Source organism: Myotis myotis, unplaced genomic scaffold (assembly GCF_014108235.1).
Source record: "Myotis myotis isolate mMyoMyo1 unplaced genomic scaffold, mMyoMyo1.p scaffold_m19_p_2, whole genome shotgun sequence".
In the NCBI taxonomy this organism is placed as follows: Eukaryota; Metazoa; Chordata; class Mammalia; order Chiroptera; family Vespertilionidae; genus Myotis; species Myotis myotis.
In genome coordinates this window covers 33,763,460-33,783,025 of record NW_023416324.1, presented here as the reverse complement: position 1 = coordinate 33,783,025, position 19,566 = coordinate 33,763,460, and the positions used below count along the sequence as shown (strand labels likewise).

The window sequence follows — 19,566 nt, the reverse complement described above, 5'->3', positions numbered from 1 at the left end:
TGAGAGGGAGGATAAGGCAGTAGTACTTAGCTCAGCTATGGCTTCCAGATATGGGGTCCCCTGGTTGGCATAGCAGCAATTGATGAATTCTAAGGACCTTTCCAACTCTGATGTTTTATGAGTCTAAACTGAAACCATCTAGAGCAGACATCTTGTTTCTTCCAACTCTACTTGCTTGTATGATAGCATTCATATTTATGAACATAGCAAAAGGCCCCAGAATTTGTTACTTATGATGTTTATTTTATTAAATCTTAACAACTTGCCAAATCAAGTGAGAACTATAATACAGCAATACCAAGCAGAGGGCACAGTTTTTGAGCTATTTACACAGGAGTTTTGGAGATAATTGATCTTGACCTGCACATTTCTTACACTATTTCATTGGTTCCAGATTATTATTAGTCACTTCCTTTTTTTAACAGTGTGCATTTTTTTATGAAGTGACTAAACTGCTCTTTAACCTTGCTATAAGAATGTGACAGTGGGCTAGTCCGGACAAGTGGATGGTGCACTTGGTAACTAACATTCTTAATAAGCTTGCTTCAACCTGCCACAGATTACTTTTCTAGCATATACATGACTTTTGTTTTAAAGCTTGGATTGTGGATAAATAGCTTTTTTGATTTGCACTCTGCTTAGCAGTAAATGAAACTTCAGCTCATGATTCAGTTTGTCTTTTTTTTTTTTTTAATATATTTTATTGATTTTTTACAGAGAGGAAGGGAGAGAGAGATAGAGAGTTAGAAACATCGATGGGAGAGAAACATCGATCAGCCGCCTCCTGCACATCTCCTACTGGGGATGTGCCCACAACCCAGGTACATGCCCTTGACCGGAATCGAACCTGGGACCTTTCAATCCGCAGGCCGATGCTCTATTCACTGAGCCAAACCGGTTTCGGCGATTCAGTTTGTCTTAAAACAACCTTAATAATCTGTCTAGCTGAGCAGTGAGCATCTGAAAATATTTAAAGAGGTGATCTACAGTCATCTTAAGGGCTCCTTGCTCATAAAGGATTTTGTGTCAGTCAGACATGTGATGTAGTTGAGAACTCCATGGCCTTTGGAGTCAAATCTGGTTTGCCACTTAGTAGTTGATTGATCTTGGACATATTGTTCTATCTCTCTAAGACTGTTTTGTGATAGATGCAATCATGATTATCTTTAATTGGCAGGATTGTCATGTATGGTAGACATATGTTAAGCACTGCAATTTGCAGTTCCTGGTAAATGCAGTAGCTATTTTAATTAATCCAAAGAAAGTAATTATTGTTTATCGGATCATAGGACAATATATACTAGTAGTAGGGCCTTAATAGCTGTTTGATTGAATGCTTTTTAAATGGCTCTGAGCCAAAACTGCCTGAGTTTGAATTTTGGCCAATTACTCAGTACCTGTGTGACTTTAGACAAGCTTCTTTAAATATATATATATATTTATATTGATTTCAGAGAGGGAGAGAGAGATAGAAACATTAGTGATGAGAGAGAATCATTGATCAGCTACCTCCCGCACGCCCACATTGAGAACCAAGCCCGAACCCAGGCATGTGCCTTGACTGGGGAATTGAACTGTGACCTAGTTCATAGGTTGATGCTCAGCCACTGAGCCACACTGGCTGGGCTTAGGGAGGCTTCTTAATTTGTGTAAGGCTTAGTATCCTCATCTTTAAAATGGAGATTAATAATATCTATCTGGCAAAGTTATTGTATTACATGGCATAATGCATATAAATCACTTTGCATAATACCAGTACATATCATCCTATATAATAAAAGGGTAATATGCAAATTGACCCTAACAGCAGAATGACTGGGAATGACTGGTCACTATGACACACACTGACCACCAGGGGACAGACGTTCAATGCAGGAGATGCACCCTGGTGGTCAATGCGCTCCCACAGGGGGAGCTCTGCTCAGCCACAAGCCAGGCTGACGGCTGCCATCACAGTAGTGGTGGCAGGAGCTTCTCCTGCCTCCTCAGCAGCGCTAAAGATGTTGGACTCCAGCTGAGGCCTGCTCCCTGCTGTCAAGTGAACATCCCCTGAGGGCTCCTGGGCTGCCAGAGGGATGTCTGACTGCCAGCTTAGGCCCGCTCCCTGGGGGAGTGGGCCTAAGCCAGCAGGTGGTCATCCCCCAAGGGGTCCCAGACTGTGAGAGGGCACAGGCCGGGCTGAGGGACCCCCCCGAGTGCACAAATTTTTGTGCACCGGGCCTCTAGTTTTCAATAATAGGAATTACTAAAATATTTTTTAAACTACTGAAAGGTTTCATGGGTATTTGTATAATTAGTTCAAAACTTACAAATTATACACTTTAAAATATGTCTATTATAGGTCAATTATGCCTCATTAAAGCAACATTCAGTGGTGTGTGTGTGTATGTAGTGTACTGTAGGTGTGTCTATCCATCTATCTTTTTTGTACTGCAATAATTGTGTTTAATGCTGGTGTCTAGTAACATTCCCAAGTCTGGATAGAATTAATTAGCTAGTATCTTGTCATCATGACATGCTTGAAATACAGTTTTTTATTTTTATTTTTTAAAATATATTTTTATTGATTTCAGAGAGAAAGGGAGAAGGAGAGAGAGATAGAAACATCAGTAATGAAAGAGAATCATTGATTGGCTTCCTCCTCCACGCCCCACACTGGGGATCAAGCCTGCAACTTGGGCATGTGTCCTGGCCAGGAATACAACTGTGATCCCCTGGTTCATAGGTTGACTCAACCATCGAGCCACGCCAGCCAGGCTGAAACATTTAAAAACAGTTCTTATATTAGTGGATTTTTTTTTTTAAACACGAGGGAATTGTATTTTACAAACTGAATTTTCAAAGATACAAATAATAAAGCTGTAGTTGTGTTACCAAGTATGTTACATGCAGGGCAAGGATTCTGCAGGTAAATGAACTGAATCTTCTTAATGATGTATTAAGATCACTGTCCAGAGGAGGGGAAGATGGCTGCCGACGGGAAGGCAGACTGCAAGATAGTGTGAGAGGGAGAGAACCAAAGGAGAGCGTGTGGACATACGGGGAGTGTATATTTGTGGGTGAGGGACAGCTATACTCCAAGGGACTGTCGGGGACTGCCGGACCGGGCTCCCCTAACCGGGCAGCCTCCACTGCTGCTGAAATTTCTCCCGCAGCGACCAGCTCTGCCATGAAGACCATGCCATCTTGAAGGGGAGAGTAGCTGTTATCAGAAACGTATACATCCCGGGGAATCTACAACAACAACACCCAGGGAACATCTGCGAACCCAGGAACACCGGATCTCTAGCAGCACGAATACGCAGACTCAGAGGAGCTATGCACCTTCTCACAGACAGGTCAGATTTCGCCTACAAAAGGAGAGAGAGAGCTACAAAACCAGACACCCAGAGAAGAGAGAGATCATGGGGAGACAAAGAAACAGCTCACATGTGAAAGAAAAGGAGGCATCACCAGAAAAGGAAGTAAATGAAATCAAGGCAAGCAGTATGTCAGAGAAACAACTCAGAGAAATGGTCATAACGTTTCTGAAAAGAATGGAAGACAAATTCAACAATATGTGTAAAAATCATGAGGAAATGAGGACGAACCAAGAAATGAAAAATGACATTTCTATAAGTAACTCAATAGAAAGCATCAACAGTAGACTAGAAGAAGCAGAGGACCGCATCAGTGAGCTAGAAGACAAGGTAGGAAAAAATACCCAAGCAGAGCAGCATCAAAAAAAAAAAAACTTTAAAAAAAAAACAGGAGGTTAGCCTAAGGGAACTTTGGAACAACACAAAACGAAACAACATCCGCATAATAGGGGTGCCAGAAGGAGAGGAAACGGAGTAAGGAATAGAAAACCTGTTTGAAGAAATAATGACAGAAAACTTCCCTGATATAGGGAAGAAAAAAACTCACACAAATCCAAGAAGCTCATAGAGTCCCCCAAAAAATGAAGCCCAAAAGACTAACGCCAAGGCACATTATAATCAAATTGGCAAGCACCAACAACAAAGTAAGAATCTTAAAAGCAACCAGAGAGAGGCAGAAAGTTACCTACAAAGGATCCCCCATCAGACTGGAGACTGATTTCTCAACAGAAACACATCAGGCAAGAAGGGAATGGAATGAAATATACCAAGTCATGCAAAGGAAGCGTCTGAATCCAAGAATACTGTACCCAGCAAGGCTATCAATCAAAATTGAGGGTGAAAGCAGGAGCTTCACAGACAAAAAAGGACTAAGGGAGTTTATTATCACCAAACCAACAATGCAAAAAATGCTAAAGGGTCTGCTATAAAAAGAAGAAATAGGAAGCGAAAAAGGAACACAGGCGTAAAGAATAAAAATTGTGACAAGTACCTATCAATAATAACTTTAAATTAAATAGATTAAATGCCCCAATCAAAAGACATAGGGTAACTAAGTGGATAAGAAAACATGACCCATATATCTGCTGTCTGCAGGAAACCTACCTCAGAAAAAAGTACTCACACAGACTGATGGTGAAGGGATAGAAAAAGGCTTTTCAGGCAAATGGAAATGAAAAAAAAGCTGGGGAGCAATACTTATATCTGACAAATTAGATCTCAAAGTGAAGGACATAACAAGAGATAAGGAAGGCCACTTCATAATAATAAAGGGAGCAATCCAACAAGAAGAAATGACTCTGGTAAACATATATTCACCCAATACAGGAGCATGTAAATACATAAACTTCTGGAGGATATCAAGGGAGAGATTGACAGCAATACAGTCATAATAGGGGACTTTAATACCCCACTATCACCATTGGACAAATCCTCTAAACAAAAACTCAGCAAAGAAACATCAATCCTAAATGACTCACTAGATCAGATGGAATTAATTGACATCTTCAGAATATTTCACTCCAAAGCCACAGAATATACACTCTTCTCAAGTGCACATGGGTCATTTTCAAAGATAGAACATATACTGGGTCACAGGCAAAGTCTCTTCAAATTCAGGAAGATAGAAATCATATCAAGCATCTTCTCAGATCACAATGGCATAAAACTAGAAATCAACTACAATAAAAACAATAAAAAAAATCAAACACCTGGAGGCTAAATAGCATGCTATAAAACAATGACTGGGTTACCAGAGAGATCAAAGAAGAAATAAAAAGCATCACGGCAACAAACGACAATGAAAACACAAGAATCCAAAATCTATGGGACACAGTGAAAGCAGTCTTGTGAGGGAAGTTCATAGCTCTACAAGCCTACCACAAAAAAACAAGAAACAATGGTAATAAATTACCTAACACTACAACTCAAAGAGTTAGAGAGCAACAAGGAAAGCCCAGCATAAGCAGAAGGAAGGAAATAATAAAGATTAGAGCAGAGATAAACGAAATAGACACCCAAAGAAACAATACAAAAGATCAACAAAACCAAGAGCTGGTTCTTTGAAAGGATAAACAAGATTGATGAACCTCTAGCCAGACTCATCAAGAAGCAAAGAGAGAGGACCCAAATAAACAAAATCAGAAATTAAGGAGGTGAAATAACAACCGATCCCACAGAAATACAAGCAATTGTGAAAAAAATACTATGAACAACTCTATTCCAACAAAAAGGACAACCTAGACGAAATGGACATATTCTTAGAAAAATACAAGCTTCCAAAACTCAACCAAAAAGAATCAAAAACCTGAATAGGCCAATAACCACCGAAGAAATTGAAACAGCAATCAAAAATCTTCCAGCAAACAAATGCCCTGGTTCGGACAGCTTTACAGGGGAGTTCTACCAACCATTCAAAGAAGAATTAAAACCTATCCTACTCAGACTATTCCAAAGAATTCAAGAGGAAGGCACACTTCCAAGTTCTTTCTATGAAGCCAGCATTACCCTAATTCCAAAACCAGATCAAGACACCACAAAAAAAAGAGAACTACAGGCCATATCCTTAATGAACATAAAAACCTCAACAAAATTCTAGCAAATCGGATTCAGCAATACTTTAGAAAGATCATACGCCGTGACCAAGTGGGATTTATTTCAGGAATGTAAGGATGGTACAGTATCCGCAAATCAATAAATGTGATACATCACATAAACAAACTGAGAGACAAAAATCACATAATCATATCAATTGATGCAGTGAAAGCATTTGACAAAACCCAAAACCCTTTCTTGATAAAAACTCTCAGCAAAGTAGTAATAGAGGGATCATACCTCAACATAATAAAAGCCCTATATGACAAACCTACAGCCAACATCATATTCAATGGGCAAAAACTAAAACTATTTCCCCTAAGAACTGGAATAAGACAAGTATGCCCACTTTCACCACTCCTGTTTGACATAGTACTGGAAGTTCCAGCCATAGCGATCAGACAAGGAAAAGAAATAAAAGGCAAGCAAATTGGAAAAGAAGTAAAACTATCCTTATTTGCAGATGACATGATACTATACATAGAAAACCCCAAAGACTCCATCAAAAAACTACTAGCCGGTTTGACTCAGTGGATAGAGCGTCGGCCTGCAGACTCAAGGGACCCAAGTTTGATTCCGGTTAAGGGCATGTACCTTTGTTGCAGGCACATACCCAGTGGGGAGTGTGCAGAAGGCAGCTAACTGATCGATGTTTCTTTCTCATCAATGTTTCTGACTCTCTATCCCTCTTCCTTCCTCTCTGTAAAAAATCAATAAAATACATTTTACAAAACAAAACACTACTAGACCTAATAAATGAATTTGGTAATGTAGCAGGATACAAAATTAACGCCCAGAAATCTATGGCCTTTTTATACACCAATAATGAACTCACAGAAAGAGAAATGAAAAAAAACAATCCCATTTACCATTATACCAAAAAAACTAAGATACCTAGGAATAAACTTAACCAAGGACGTAAAAGACCTGCACTCGGAAAACTACAGGATATTGAAAAAAGATAAATATTTTAAATATAATATTACCAAAACTGTACTAACATATTATAATATCACAAAAGTTGTAGGAAATATTAAAAATCTGCAAATAACAGGATTACTTATATTATATTCTAAAATATTTTTTCCCCCGGCTCTATTTTTGTTTATCAGTTTATGTTGTTCATTATATTCCACAGATGAGTGAGATCATGTGATATTTATATTTCTCTGACTGGCTTATTTCGCTTAGCATAATGCTCTCCAGCTTTGTCCATGCTGTTGCAAATGGTAAGAGTTCCTTATTTTTTACAGCAGCATAGTATTCCATTGTGTAGATGTACCACAGGTTTTTAATCCATTCATTTGCTGATGGGCACTTAGGCTGTTTCCAAATCTTAGCTATGGTAAATTGTGCTGCTGTGAACATAAAAGTGAATATCTTTTCTGATTGGTGTTTCTTATTTCTTGGGTTATATTCCTAGAAGTGGGAGTACTGGGTCAAATAGAAGTTCCATTTTTAATTTTTTGAGGAATGAGATGGTTAATGTATATAACTTAGAGACAAGCCCTTTTAGGAGCCACCATTTGTAGAACCATGTACTTTCAATGAGCGTTTCCTCCTGTGACTGGGCCGAATGCAAAGGTAGGCTAGTCACAGTGGGAAGTTAATCACCATTTCCTTCTCCAGGTTCTAAAAATAATGACCATTGGAATGATAACAACTCTTCTGCCTATGTCACTATAGTTTCAAAGCCAACTTTTGCTTACCTTATTACATTTAACACTTTCAAGAGTCCTTTGAGATAGTTAGGTCAGGGATTACTCACCTGAATTCGTAAATAAGGAAACTCTGGCTTAAAATAGAGAAGTGACTTTCCCAAGATCAGGAGTCTAAGTGGTACTTGAATAGAGGTTTTTCTGATAACTGGTCCAAGTCTCTTACCATTACACTACACTGGTTCTGATTGTCAGTGATGTTTACCATCATTATTATTTGATTACCAGAGGATTTCATGGTAGGGGTGGAGGACGTTTTTCAAATGAAAAATATTGTGAAGGTAATGTGGCTTGAAATTTAACCTATGCTTCTTGTCCATCTTAGCTTTGATTTTATTTGTTCTGAAATGAAATAAATTGAGCTAATTATGACAATTATGTTGATGAATATGAGTTATGCAAAGGAAGCGTCTGAATCCAAGAATACTGTACCCAGCGAGGCTATCAATCAAAATTGAGGGTCAAATCAGGAGCTTCACAGACAAAAACGGTCTACGGGAGTTTATTACAACCAAGCCAGCAATGCAAGAAATGCTAAAGGGTCTGCTGTAAATAGAAAAAATAGGAAACAAAGAAGGAACGCAGCGGTAAAGAACAAAAATGGCGACTAACAAGTTTCTATCAATAATAACTTTAAATGTAAGTGGATTAAATTCCCCAGTCAAAAGGCATAGGGTAAATGAGTGGATAAGAAAACATGACCCATATATCTGCTGTCTACAGGAAACCCACCTCAGAAAAAAAGACACACACAGACTGATGGTGAAGGGATGGAAAAAGGTTTTTCAGGCCAATGGAAGTGAAAAAAAAGCTGGGATAGCAATACTTATATCTGACAAATTAGATCTCAAAGTGAAGGACATAAAAAGAGATAAAGAAGGCCACTTCATAATACTAAAGGGAACAGTCCAACAAGAAGAAATAACTCTGGTAAATATATATGCACCCAATATAGGAGCATCCAAATATGTAAGAAATCTTCTGGAGGCGATCAAGGGAGAGATTGACAGCAATACAATCATAGTAGGGGACCTTAACACCCCATTATCACCACGGGACAAATCCTCTAAACAGAAACTCAGCAAAGAAACATCAATCCTAAATGACTCACTAGATCAGATGGAATTAATTGACATCTTCAGAACATTTCACCCCAAAGCCACAGAATATACATTCTCCTCAAGTGCACATTTGTCATCTTCAAAGATAGACCATATATTGGGTCACAGACAAAGTCTCTTCAAATTCAAGAAAATTGAAATCATATCAAGCATCTTCTCAGACCACAAAGGCATAAAACTGGAAATCAACTACAACAAAAGCAATCCAGAAAAATCAAACACATGGAGACTAAATAGCATGCTATTAAACAACGACTGGGTTACCAGTGAGATCAAAGAAGAAATAAAAAGCATCATGGCAACAAATGACAATGAAAACACAACAGTCCAAAACCTATGGGACACAGCAAAAGCAGTCTTGAGAGGGAAGTTCGTAGCTCTACAAGCCTACTGCAAGAAACAAGAAACAATGAGAATAAATGACCTAACTCTACAACTCGAAGAGTTAGAAAGAGAGCAACAAAAAAAGCCCACTGTTAGCAGAAGGAAGGAAATAACAAAGATCAGAGCGGAGATAAACGACATAGAGACCAAAAAACAATACAAAAGATCAACAAAACCAAGAGCTGGTTCTTTGAAAGGATAAACAAGATTGATACACCTCTAGCCAGGCTCACCAAGAAACAAAGAGAGAGGACCCAAATAAATAAAATCAGAAATGAAAGAGGAGAAATAACAACAGACCCCATAGAAATACAAAGGATTGTTAGAAAATACTATGAACAACTCTACTCCAACACACGAGACAACCTGGAGGAAATGGACATATTCCTAGAAAAATACAACCTTCCAAAACTTAACCAGGAAGAATCTAAAAATCTCAATAGGCCAATAACTATGGAGGAAATCGAAGCAGTAATCAAAAAGCTTCCAGCAAACAAAAGCCCGGGGCCAGATGGCTTCACAGGGGAGTTTTACCAAACATTCAAGGAAGACCTAAAACCTATCCTCCTCAGACTGTCAAAAGATCCAAGAGGAAGGAACACTTCAAAGCTCATTCTATGAAGCCAACATCACCCTAATCCCAAAACCAGATAAAGACAATACAATGAAAGAGAATTATAGGCCAGTATCCCTCATGAACATAGATGCCAAAATCCTCAACAAAATCCTAGCAAATCGGATCCAGCAGTACATCAAAAAGATCATACACCATGACCAAGTAGGATTTATCCCAGGGATGCAAGGATGGTACAATATCCGCAAATCAATAAATGTGATACATCACATAAACAAATTGAGAGAAAAAAACCACATAGTCATATCAATTGATGCGGAAAAAGCATTTGACAAAATCCAACACCCTTTCTTGATAAAAACTCTCAGCAAGATAGGAATTGAGGGATCATACCTCAACATAATAAAAGCCATATATGACAAACCCACAGCCAACATCATACTCAATGGGCAAAAACTAAAACCATTCCCCCTAAAAACAGGAACAAGACAGGGATGCCCCTCTCACCACTCCTGTTCAACATAGCACTGGAAGTACTAGCCGTTGCGATCAGACAAGAAGAAGAAATAAAAGGCATCCAGATTGGAAAAGAAGAAGTAAAACTGTCCTTATTTGCAGATGACATGATACTGTACATACAGAACCCTAAAGACTCCATCAAAAAATTATTAGACTTCATAAATGAATTCAGCAATGTAGCAGGATACAAAATTAATGCTAAGAAATCCATGTCATTTCTTTACACCAATAGTGAACTTACAGAAAGTGAAACTACAGAAGCAATCCCATTTACCATTGCACCAAAAAAATTAAAATACCTAGGAATAAACTTAACTAAGGAGGTAAAAGACTTATATGCCAAAACTACAGGATGCTGAAAAAAGAGATAGAGGAAGACATAAACAGATGGAAGAATATACCGTGTTCATGGATTGGTAGAATCAACATCATCAAAATGTCCATACTACCCAAAGCAATTTATAGATTCAATGCAATCCCCATTAAATTACCAAGGGCATATTTCACAAATCTAGAATGAACGTTCCAAAAATTCATCTGGAATAAAAAAAGACCCCGAATAGCTGCAGCAATCCTGAGAAAGAACAAAGTAGGTGGGCTCTCAATACCAGATATCAAACTTTATTACAAAGCCACTGTTTTTAAAACAGCTTGGTACTGGCACAAGAACAGACATATAGATCAATGGAATAGAATAGAGACCCCAGAAATCGACCCAAACCACTATGCCCAATTAATATTCGACAAAGGAGGCAAAAGCATACAATGGAGTCAAGACAGTCTCTTCAATAAATGGTGCTGGGAAAATTGGACAGATACATGCAAAAAGATGAAACTAGACCACCAACTCACACCATACACAAAAATAAACTCAAAATGGATAAAAGACTTAAACGTAAGACGGGAAACATAAAAATACTAGAGGAATCCACAGGCAGCGAAATCGCAAACATATGCCGAAGGAATTTCTTCTCTGATAATGCTCCTAGGGCAATGGAAACTAAAGAGAAAATAAACAAATGGGACTACATCAAAATAAAAAGCTTTTTCACAGCAAAGGAAACCATCAACAAAACAACAAGAAGACCCACTACATGGGAGAACATATTTGCCAATGATACCACCGATAAGGGTTTAATTTCCAACATTTACAGGGATCTCATGAAACTTTACAAAGGGAAGATAAACAATCCAATAAAAAAATGGGCAATGGACCTAGATAGACACTTTTCGAAAGAGGACATACAGAAGGCCGAAAGACATATGAAAACATGCTCAAAGTCACTAATTATACGAGAGATGCAAATTAAAACGACAATGTGTTATCATCTCACACCTGTCAGAATGGCTATCATCAACAAATCAACAAACAACTAGTGTTGGAGAGGATGTGGGGAAAAAGGAACCCTTCTGCACTGCTGGTGGGAATGCAGACTGGTGCAGCCACTGTGGAGAACAGTATGGAGCTACCTCAAAAAACTAAAAATGGAACTCCCATTTGACCCAGTGATCCCACTACTAGGAATATATCCCAAGAAACCAGAAACGCCAATCAGAAAGGATATATGCATCCCTATGTTCATAGCAGCACAATTCACCATAGCTAAGATTTGGAAACAGCCTAAGTGCCCATCAGCAGATGAATGGATTAGAAAACTGTGGTACATATACACAATGGAATACTATGCTGCGGTAAAAAAAAAAAAGGAACTCTTGCCTTTTGCAACAGCATGGATGGAACTGGAGAGCATTATGCTAAGTGAAATAAGCCAGTCAGAGAAAGATAAATACCACATGATCTCACTCATTTGTGGATTATAGGGAACAACATAGACTGATGAAAAGGGACAGACCCAAAGACTGAGAAACAGCAATCAGGCTATCAATCCCCAGAAGGAAATTAGGGGAGAGCGGGGGTAAGGGGAAGAGATCAACCGAAGGACTTGTATACATGTATATAAGCCAAACCAATGGACATGGACAACAGGGGGATGGGAGCATGAGTGTGCGGGGCGGGGGGGGGGGGGGTGGTTAATGGGGGGAAAAAAAAGAAAAAAAAATGACAAAATCAATGCATTTTTGCTTTTAAGAAAAATCAATCAGCCTGGCCAGTGTGGCTCAGTGGTTGAGCATTGACCTATGACCTATGAACCAGGAGGTCATGGTTTGGTTCCCGGTCAGGGCACATGCCTGGGTTGTGGGCTTCATCACCAGTAGGGGGCGTGTGGGAGACAGCTGATTAATGATTCTTTCTCACCATTGATATTTCTATCTCTCCCTTCCTCTCTGAAGTCAATTTTAAAATATTGTTTTAAAAAATCAATCAGGTCTTCTAGAATTTTTAAAGTATAATTCCAAAACATCTAGATGCAAAAACAAACAAGACCTCTAACCAGATGAATTTACAGATATTTGGGTTTCCTCAGTTTAATCCACACCTCCTCAAAAGTTACTAATGGATGTTTTTAGTATGCTATTGGATATTCTAATAATAATAAAAGAAACTTCATCTTACATAATTGCTACATTAAATACACATGGTTTTTTTCATGAAAAACACTTCTTTTGGCTATTTAATATTGTTTTAATTCTTCTATGTAGACAACAGTAACATGCACTCATATTTCCTCATATTTGCCTAAATTTAATTTAAACTTCAAAATATTTAATATGTGACCCACTGTAAACTTTAATAGAAGTAAATATATATTGCTTTAGGCTAAACTAGGCAAATTCTCTGGGTAGTGTTTTAAATCACAATGGTAACAAGGACAGTAAACTGAACATGTGCTAGGTTCTTTACATACATTATAGATCCATAAGCTATAATAATCTGAAATTTTGGATTAATAATAATTAAAGCACAAACAACATAGTTATGATGTGTGGAAACCTTTTTTAAAAATCCATCACTAACCTCCAAAAAAGATTTATAGAGTACCTCTCTCAGAATTAGGAAACTGAGGTATTATGCTGCTAATTAGAAAGGTAGCAGACATGTGAAGGGGGAGGGATATGTATATGATAGGTTTATTTTAGGCTTGTCACAGTTTCCTGGAGCCCAAGTCTATTGTCTAATGAATAATAAATAGCCTCAACTATTGTAACATTAGTATATGGAAAAATTTTCAAATTTTAAGAGACTTCCTGGTAATGTAATACATGGGCTAATAGAGTGATCTTTCTAATGTAGCTTCAGAAATAATAAAAAATGCCCCAGAAGTAAAAAACCTTTTGTAAAACATGGCCTCATTTTGTTTACAAATGATGGATTCTACTTTTTGCAGATGTGTCTTGCTGAATCAGGGCTCTCTTACCCATGCCATCGGCTGACAGTGGGAAGGAGATCACCTGCACAGACCCGGGAGCAGTCTGAGGAGGTAAGCCTGTTAGCCAGCTTTTCAGTGAACAGAAGGCCTATCCTCCACACACCTGCCCACTTCCTATTCTTTTTTATTGGCCACAGCAATGAATAGATAAAGTTAATGTAGCGTGAATAAAGTCTCAGTAAATTCTTTTTTTTTTTTCCCCCAGTAAATTCTTTAAGGCAGAAACTTTCCATGCAAGGTTATGGCTAATGTGGCCTTTCTTGTTCTGTAAGTTTTATGTTTCAGCAGACAGAATTCCGGTGGATTGGTTAAAATGATTTTTACGTAGAACTGTCAGTTTAACAAAGGCATTTTCTTTGCTGCTGACTATTAATTAGGATTGAGTACATTTATTAGGATTGATTCTGAAGGTTCTTCAACTCAGTGAGTGAGTACACCTTCTGTGAACCAGGCATTGTGCAAAGATGAATAACAATGTACCTATACCAAGATGCTCAGAGTCAAAGGTAATAGATTAGTAAACTAATAATAATGACATATTGCAATAAATGCAGTGATAGCAATCAGTGTACATAGGGTGCTATCGAAACAAAGACGAGGGCCAGATCAGATTGAACATGTTTGTGTGTGTGATATCTCTGTGTATGTGTCTTTGTGGGGCTGAGTGTTATTATAGTTCACCTCTAGCCCTAACACCTAGTGTAGTACCTGGTACATACCAGCCACAAAAGAGTATTTGTGAATGAATGTTTTTGTTTTTTTTAAAGGAAGATTAGAGGAGTTGACATCCAAATCTATATATATAAAAGCCTAAGAAACCATTATGACTGGTCGACCAGTCGCTATGACACACACTAACCACCAGGGGGCAGACGCTCAATGCAGGACCTGCTACCTGGTGGTCAGTGTGCTCCCATAGCCAACCTCCCACAGCCAGCCAACCTCCCACGGTCCCTTCCCCCGGCTGGCCCCGATTTGCCCGATCAGGACTAGGCGAGTCAGGCCTCGATTGGCCGCTATTGCCAGCTAGGCCAAGGGACCCCACTCATGCATGAATTTGTGCACCGGGCCTCTAGTAGAATTATAAAGAATGAGTCACAGTCAACCAAATGAAGAAATATGGAAAGAGTATTCCATTAAGAGGAAACAGCACAATCTGATTAGTAAATGGGAAGAAATGAGTACAGTTTGGTGTTTGTGCAAAATAAAATGGGACACAGAAAGATAAGAGATGAGACTAAGGTGAGTTGGGCTTGTATGTCTAGTGAGGGATTTGAACTCTGGGAAGCCATAGTAGGGTGTTAGGTGAGGAATGGTTTTTGTTTTGTTTTTCTGCTGTACAGAGATTAGATGTAAGGGAAGCAAGACTACAGACAGAGAAATCAGATATGAACCTATTTTACTAGTACTGCAAAAGATAATAAGAACTAGAACATACTTAGTAAAAAGAGAGAAGGATATGAATTCAGGAAATATTTGGAAGGGGATATCAGTAGGACTGGTAACTGATAGGATGGATCTGTATGAGAAAAGAGAGAGGGAAGAAATAAGAATAATACATAGCTTTTGGCTTAAGTGACAAAAAATTCATTCAATAAATTCTGATTACCTACCTACTCCATGCCTGGTACTGGTCTAACTGGCAAAGTCTTCCATAAAGGAGTTAGCTTCTGCTGACCCCCTGCCGAGAGAGAGAGAGAGAGAGAGAGAGAGAGAGAGAGAGAGAGAGAGAGAGAGAGAGAGAGAGAGAGAAAAGAAGAAGAAGAAGGAGGAGGAGGGAGGAGGGAGGAGGGAGGAGGGAGGAGGGAGGAGGGAGGAGGAGAGAAGAAAGAAATTGAATGCAGATAATTGCCAAAAATCTGCATTTCAATTTTTAAAACATGGTTAGACAAATGCTTAGCTTGTCTGCTTGTGGTGCAGTGCCACATACTGTTGCTTCCTGAACTATAGGCAGACAAGCTGCATAGTATCCAGTTCCTCTTGAACATCTCTGAATGCACACTGCAGGTTCATTCTCTACAAAAGTGAACTTTCCACATCTCCAAAATCTATCTCCTCACCCATGTTAATGCTCATTGTCACCCCAAGCCCAAAACTGTGTAGTCCTGTCACCGAGGGATTTGCTATTCTTTCACATACATCAGGATTTTTATTACCCTTTCCTTTGTTCTGCTCAGATAGTGTATTTTTTATATCAGTATCAAATTTGTTACCCTGATTTGTTAGTTGAGAAGTTTCTTGCTATTAGAGTTTTTGTTCTGACCATTATCTTGATTCTACCCCCACTATAACCTCTCCAACAGGTGGGAGGGGTAAGGGATCTTTCTTGCATTTTTATCCTCCCCCTCTCCCTTGGTTCTTTTTCTTCATCCTAAAAACATATCCAAATCTCCAAATAGATAGATAGACAGATAGATAGATAGAGATAGAGATATTCCTTCAAACCCAGTTTCCCCCTTTAGCTTCATCTTTCCTTTGTTCACAGCCAGGCTTCTTGAGGTAATCTACACCAGATAACTCTATTTCTTCATTTTCTTTCTTTCTTTCTTTTTTTTTTTTAAATATATTTTATTGATTTTTACAGAGAGGAAGGGAGAGGGATAGAGAGTTAGAAACATCGATGAGAGAGAAACATCGACCAGCTGCCTCCTGCACACTCCCCACCGGGGATGTGCCCGCAACCAAGGTACATGCCCTTGACCGGAATCGAACCTGGGACCCTTCAGTCTGCAGGCCGACGCTCCATCCACTGAGCCAAACCGGTTTGGCAATTTCTTCATTTTCTATTCACTTAACTCATTACAACTTGGCTTCTTTCTACCATGTGACTGTAATTGAATTTAACCATTAAAGTCAGATAATAGTTGTTGTTAATGTTAACAGGTACCATGCTATGCTGTCTCTTTTTTTTCACGGCCACCTTTGTGGGTCAGTATTAGTCACATTCTACAGTGGGGAGCAAAGACACTTGCTGAAAGTCATATAAAGGAAAATGGTATTCAATACCAGGTGTTTTGGTTAAAAATTCAGATATTTTTGTGGTGGTTTTCTTGTCGTAATACAATAGTTACCTCTTTCTTAATTACAATCCTATTGAATCTATTTACAGTTATTGTCCATTGAAATTTTCTCAGACCTTGCTTCTAAGATTTTCTTTTAATTGACTTTCTAATCTTTGACAGCTTATCTCTCTATTCTGTTTACTGTTTCTCTTCCTTCGCCAATTGAAATATTTATATATTCTATAAACTCTTATCTTTATCACTCTTATTTCTTTATTTTTTAACTTATTGATCTTATTCATTTTCATTATTATTTATATACTGATGACTTCCAAATTTAAATGTTTTCTGGGCCTCTCTCCTGAGCTGGTAAGATTTTTTTCTTCAGCTACCTACTGGGTGTTTTTACCTAGACATCCTCCAGCTTCCTCAAATTCTGAGAACTGGTCTCAGCCTCCTCCCTCCCCGGACCTAACCGTCTCTACTCACTCAGTTACCCAAATCTTGGTGTCATATTCACCTCTTTCTTTTCTTTTAATCTTTCTTTTTTTCTTGATCCTTAAGTCTAACTGGTCAACAGTTCCCATCAGTTCTGCTGAAGTATATTATTTTAAGTCTGTCCCCTTCATTCAATTCCTACTGCTACGGCTCAAATATAGGTTCTTGAGTTCTCTCACTTGCAACTTTGAAATTAAGTCTCCTTTCTCATGTCCTCAAGTCTAATCTGCCATTATGCCACCATACCACCCCAAACACACACACAGCCATCAGTTATTCCCTTGAACAAACAGTTCCTGCCTAAAAACCTTTAGTGCTTTCCCTATTGACATCCGAGTACAGTCCAAATACCTTAGTGTGCTGATTTTAGGACTGCCACATCTAGTCCCATCAAACCTTTTGCCCTTCCTGCCAGTCCACATTCCTCTTTCATGCGTAGAGCTAATGATTCCATTTGCTTTGCTGGATTCTTTATTGATTTTTAAAAATATCCAATTGCTTGCTTGAGTTTTTTGTCTGCTTAGAGTACAACTCCCCCCCTATCAAATTTCCATTACACATGCTCCACAACATTTGTATCTTTTTTTAAGGTATGGGTTAAATAGTAGCACTTATGTGAAGCCTTACACAGTCTTCTTCACTGGCCCTAGAGTAACCAATCACTCTCTCCTTTATTTTCCAATAGCCTTTGCTTAATCTTTTGTTGTACCTCTGATCACATTGAAAAAGACATATTTGCAACTAAATATGCCTTCCTTTAGATAGGAATTTCTTGAAGGCTGGGACAATGTTTTATCTTTAAAATCCCTTAAAGCTTTAAAATCTGATTCTTAACGGGCTGAACTCTAATATCCCATCTAGCTAAGTTTTATGAGTCTTTGAATCTAAGTTTCCCTAACTTTTAACCTGGTGTTTTGATATAATAAGTAGTTGGTGAAAAGAATATCTGCTTCAGTTTTAAGCTTGCCTTAGTGCCAAGTATATCTGAGTCCTAAATTTTTATCTCATGCAGTTTGGTTATTATCTCCTCTAGGAAGTCTGCCCTGATCCCTCCAGTGCATTAAATGCTGCCCTCTGAACTTATCTATCATAATACTTATCACTAGGTATTATAATTATCTTTATATTTTATATGGTGTTCCTTGAGAGACCATAATCTATATCTTTCACATGGGTCCAATCAGTGTAGCACTTAGTAGGGGTTTATAAATATTTGTTAAATGATAAAAGGAATAAATTAATTTAATAAGTAGCTAAAATAGAATCAAAATTTTTAGATGTTTTTAAAATTCTGAATAAATAGGTTATTTGTATTTAAAGAATTTTAGGACAGCCATCACTGAACCAAGAGATTATTATTAGCATCAGCAAACATTAATGATAAAAAGGTTGTTTATCTCATTTTTTAGAAAAAGCTTTTCCTAACCTGTTTGATGGCTGATAAGAAAATGTAAGGAGATTGGGAGTTCCTTATACATAATTAAGTAGCTCATTCTTGCAGATACTTCAATAATTCATATTTGAAATATACTTTTTCAACAAAATTGACTTTTTAGATACCTCCCTTGAAGATGTTATCGTCGTAGGATTTCACTTTTCTTGGGCTCTTCAGAGATTTTGGAACGCTATACTTTGTGAAGACAAGATGAATAATGGGTTACATAGGCACAAAATTAAAATCACCATCCTAATATGAGGTTAAGTACTGTTGTTATGGAAAGGGACTGCTATTTGATTGAAAACTGAAATCAGAGAAAGAGGATCGATATGGGGACTAAAGTAAAGGGGGTGAGAAATAAAGATGATACATAGAATAATCCCTTTCTTTTCGTCTGTGTTCTCCAACCCTCCTATTTAACCTGATGCCTCTTAAAGTAAGGGGTGAGTACGAGGCAAGACTTAATCGAAGGCTAAGATGATAGCTTAGCTAATAGAGGATGTGAGGAAGTTTGTCATATTGGCCTTTTGTTTATTTCCTCTTGCCTGTGAGCCTGGATGAGCATCCTAAAGGAACACGTAATGTATCTTTAAGGTTTTGAGCCTTTACCTGTTTAAGACTGAGCCTCGAAGTTCAAGTGAACTTCATACTGCAGATATTTGCCTGCCTCAAATACAGAGGGAATTCAAGCACAGTTGTGGTCTTAGTAAAAGTATTGTTTTATGGAGGAGGCTCCCTCACTGCCTTGAAATGAAAAGGGTTTTTTAAATATTTAAGCTGTTGAACTGTTAAAATCAGGAAGAGGTCTTGGCTCTATAAAGCAAAACACTAAAGTAGGATTAGGATCATAAATATAACCAAGGCTTCTGTAAGAAATAATGGTATAGTCAAGATAGCAGATAGACTGCTTAGGGCCAGGACCGTTCATTTTTATTCATCCAATAAGTACATGTTCATTGCCTTCTCTATTCAAACCGTTGAGAAAACTGTCTTTAAAATAAGAGGGAAAATCTTAACAATTCTGGGCATTAA

The 19,566-nt window shown here is 38.2% G+C and overlaps 1 protein-coding gene across 8 annotated transcripts in view; it reads left to right on the top strand.

The window, feature by feature from the left end:
• Window positions 1-19,566, top strand: part of FAF1 (Fas associated factor 1) — a 372,784-nt gene that overhangs the window by 228,076 nt on the left and 125,142 nt on the right. For all 8 annotated transcript variants that reach the window (XM_036349475.1, XM_036349474.1, XM_036349476.1 and 5 more), the window contains one exon: window positions 13,555-13,647. In XM_036349475.1, coding sequence (XP_036205368.1) covers window positions 13,555-13,647 — 93 coding nt within the window. The remainder of the gene's footprint in view (window positions 1-13,554; window positions 13,648-19,566) is intronic.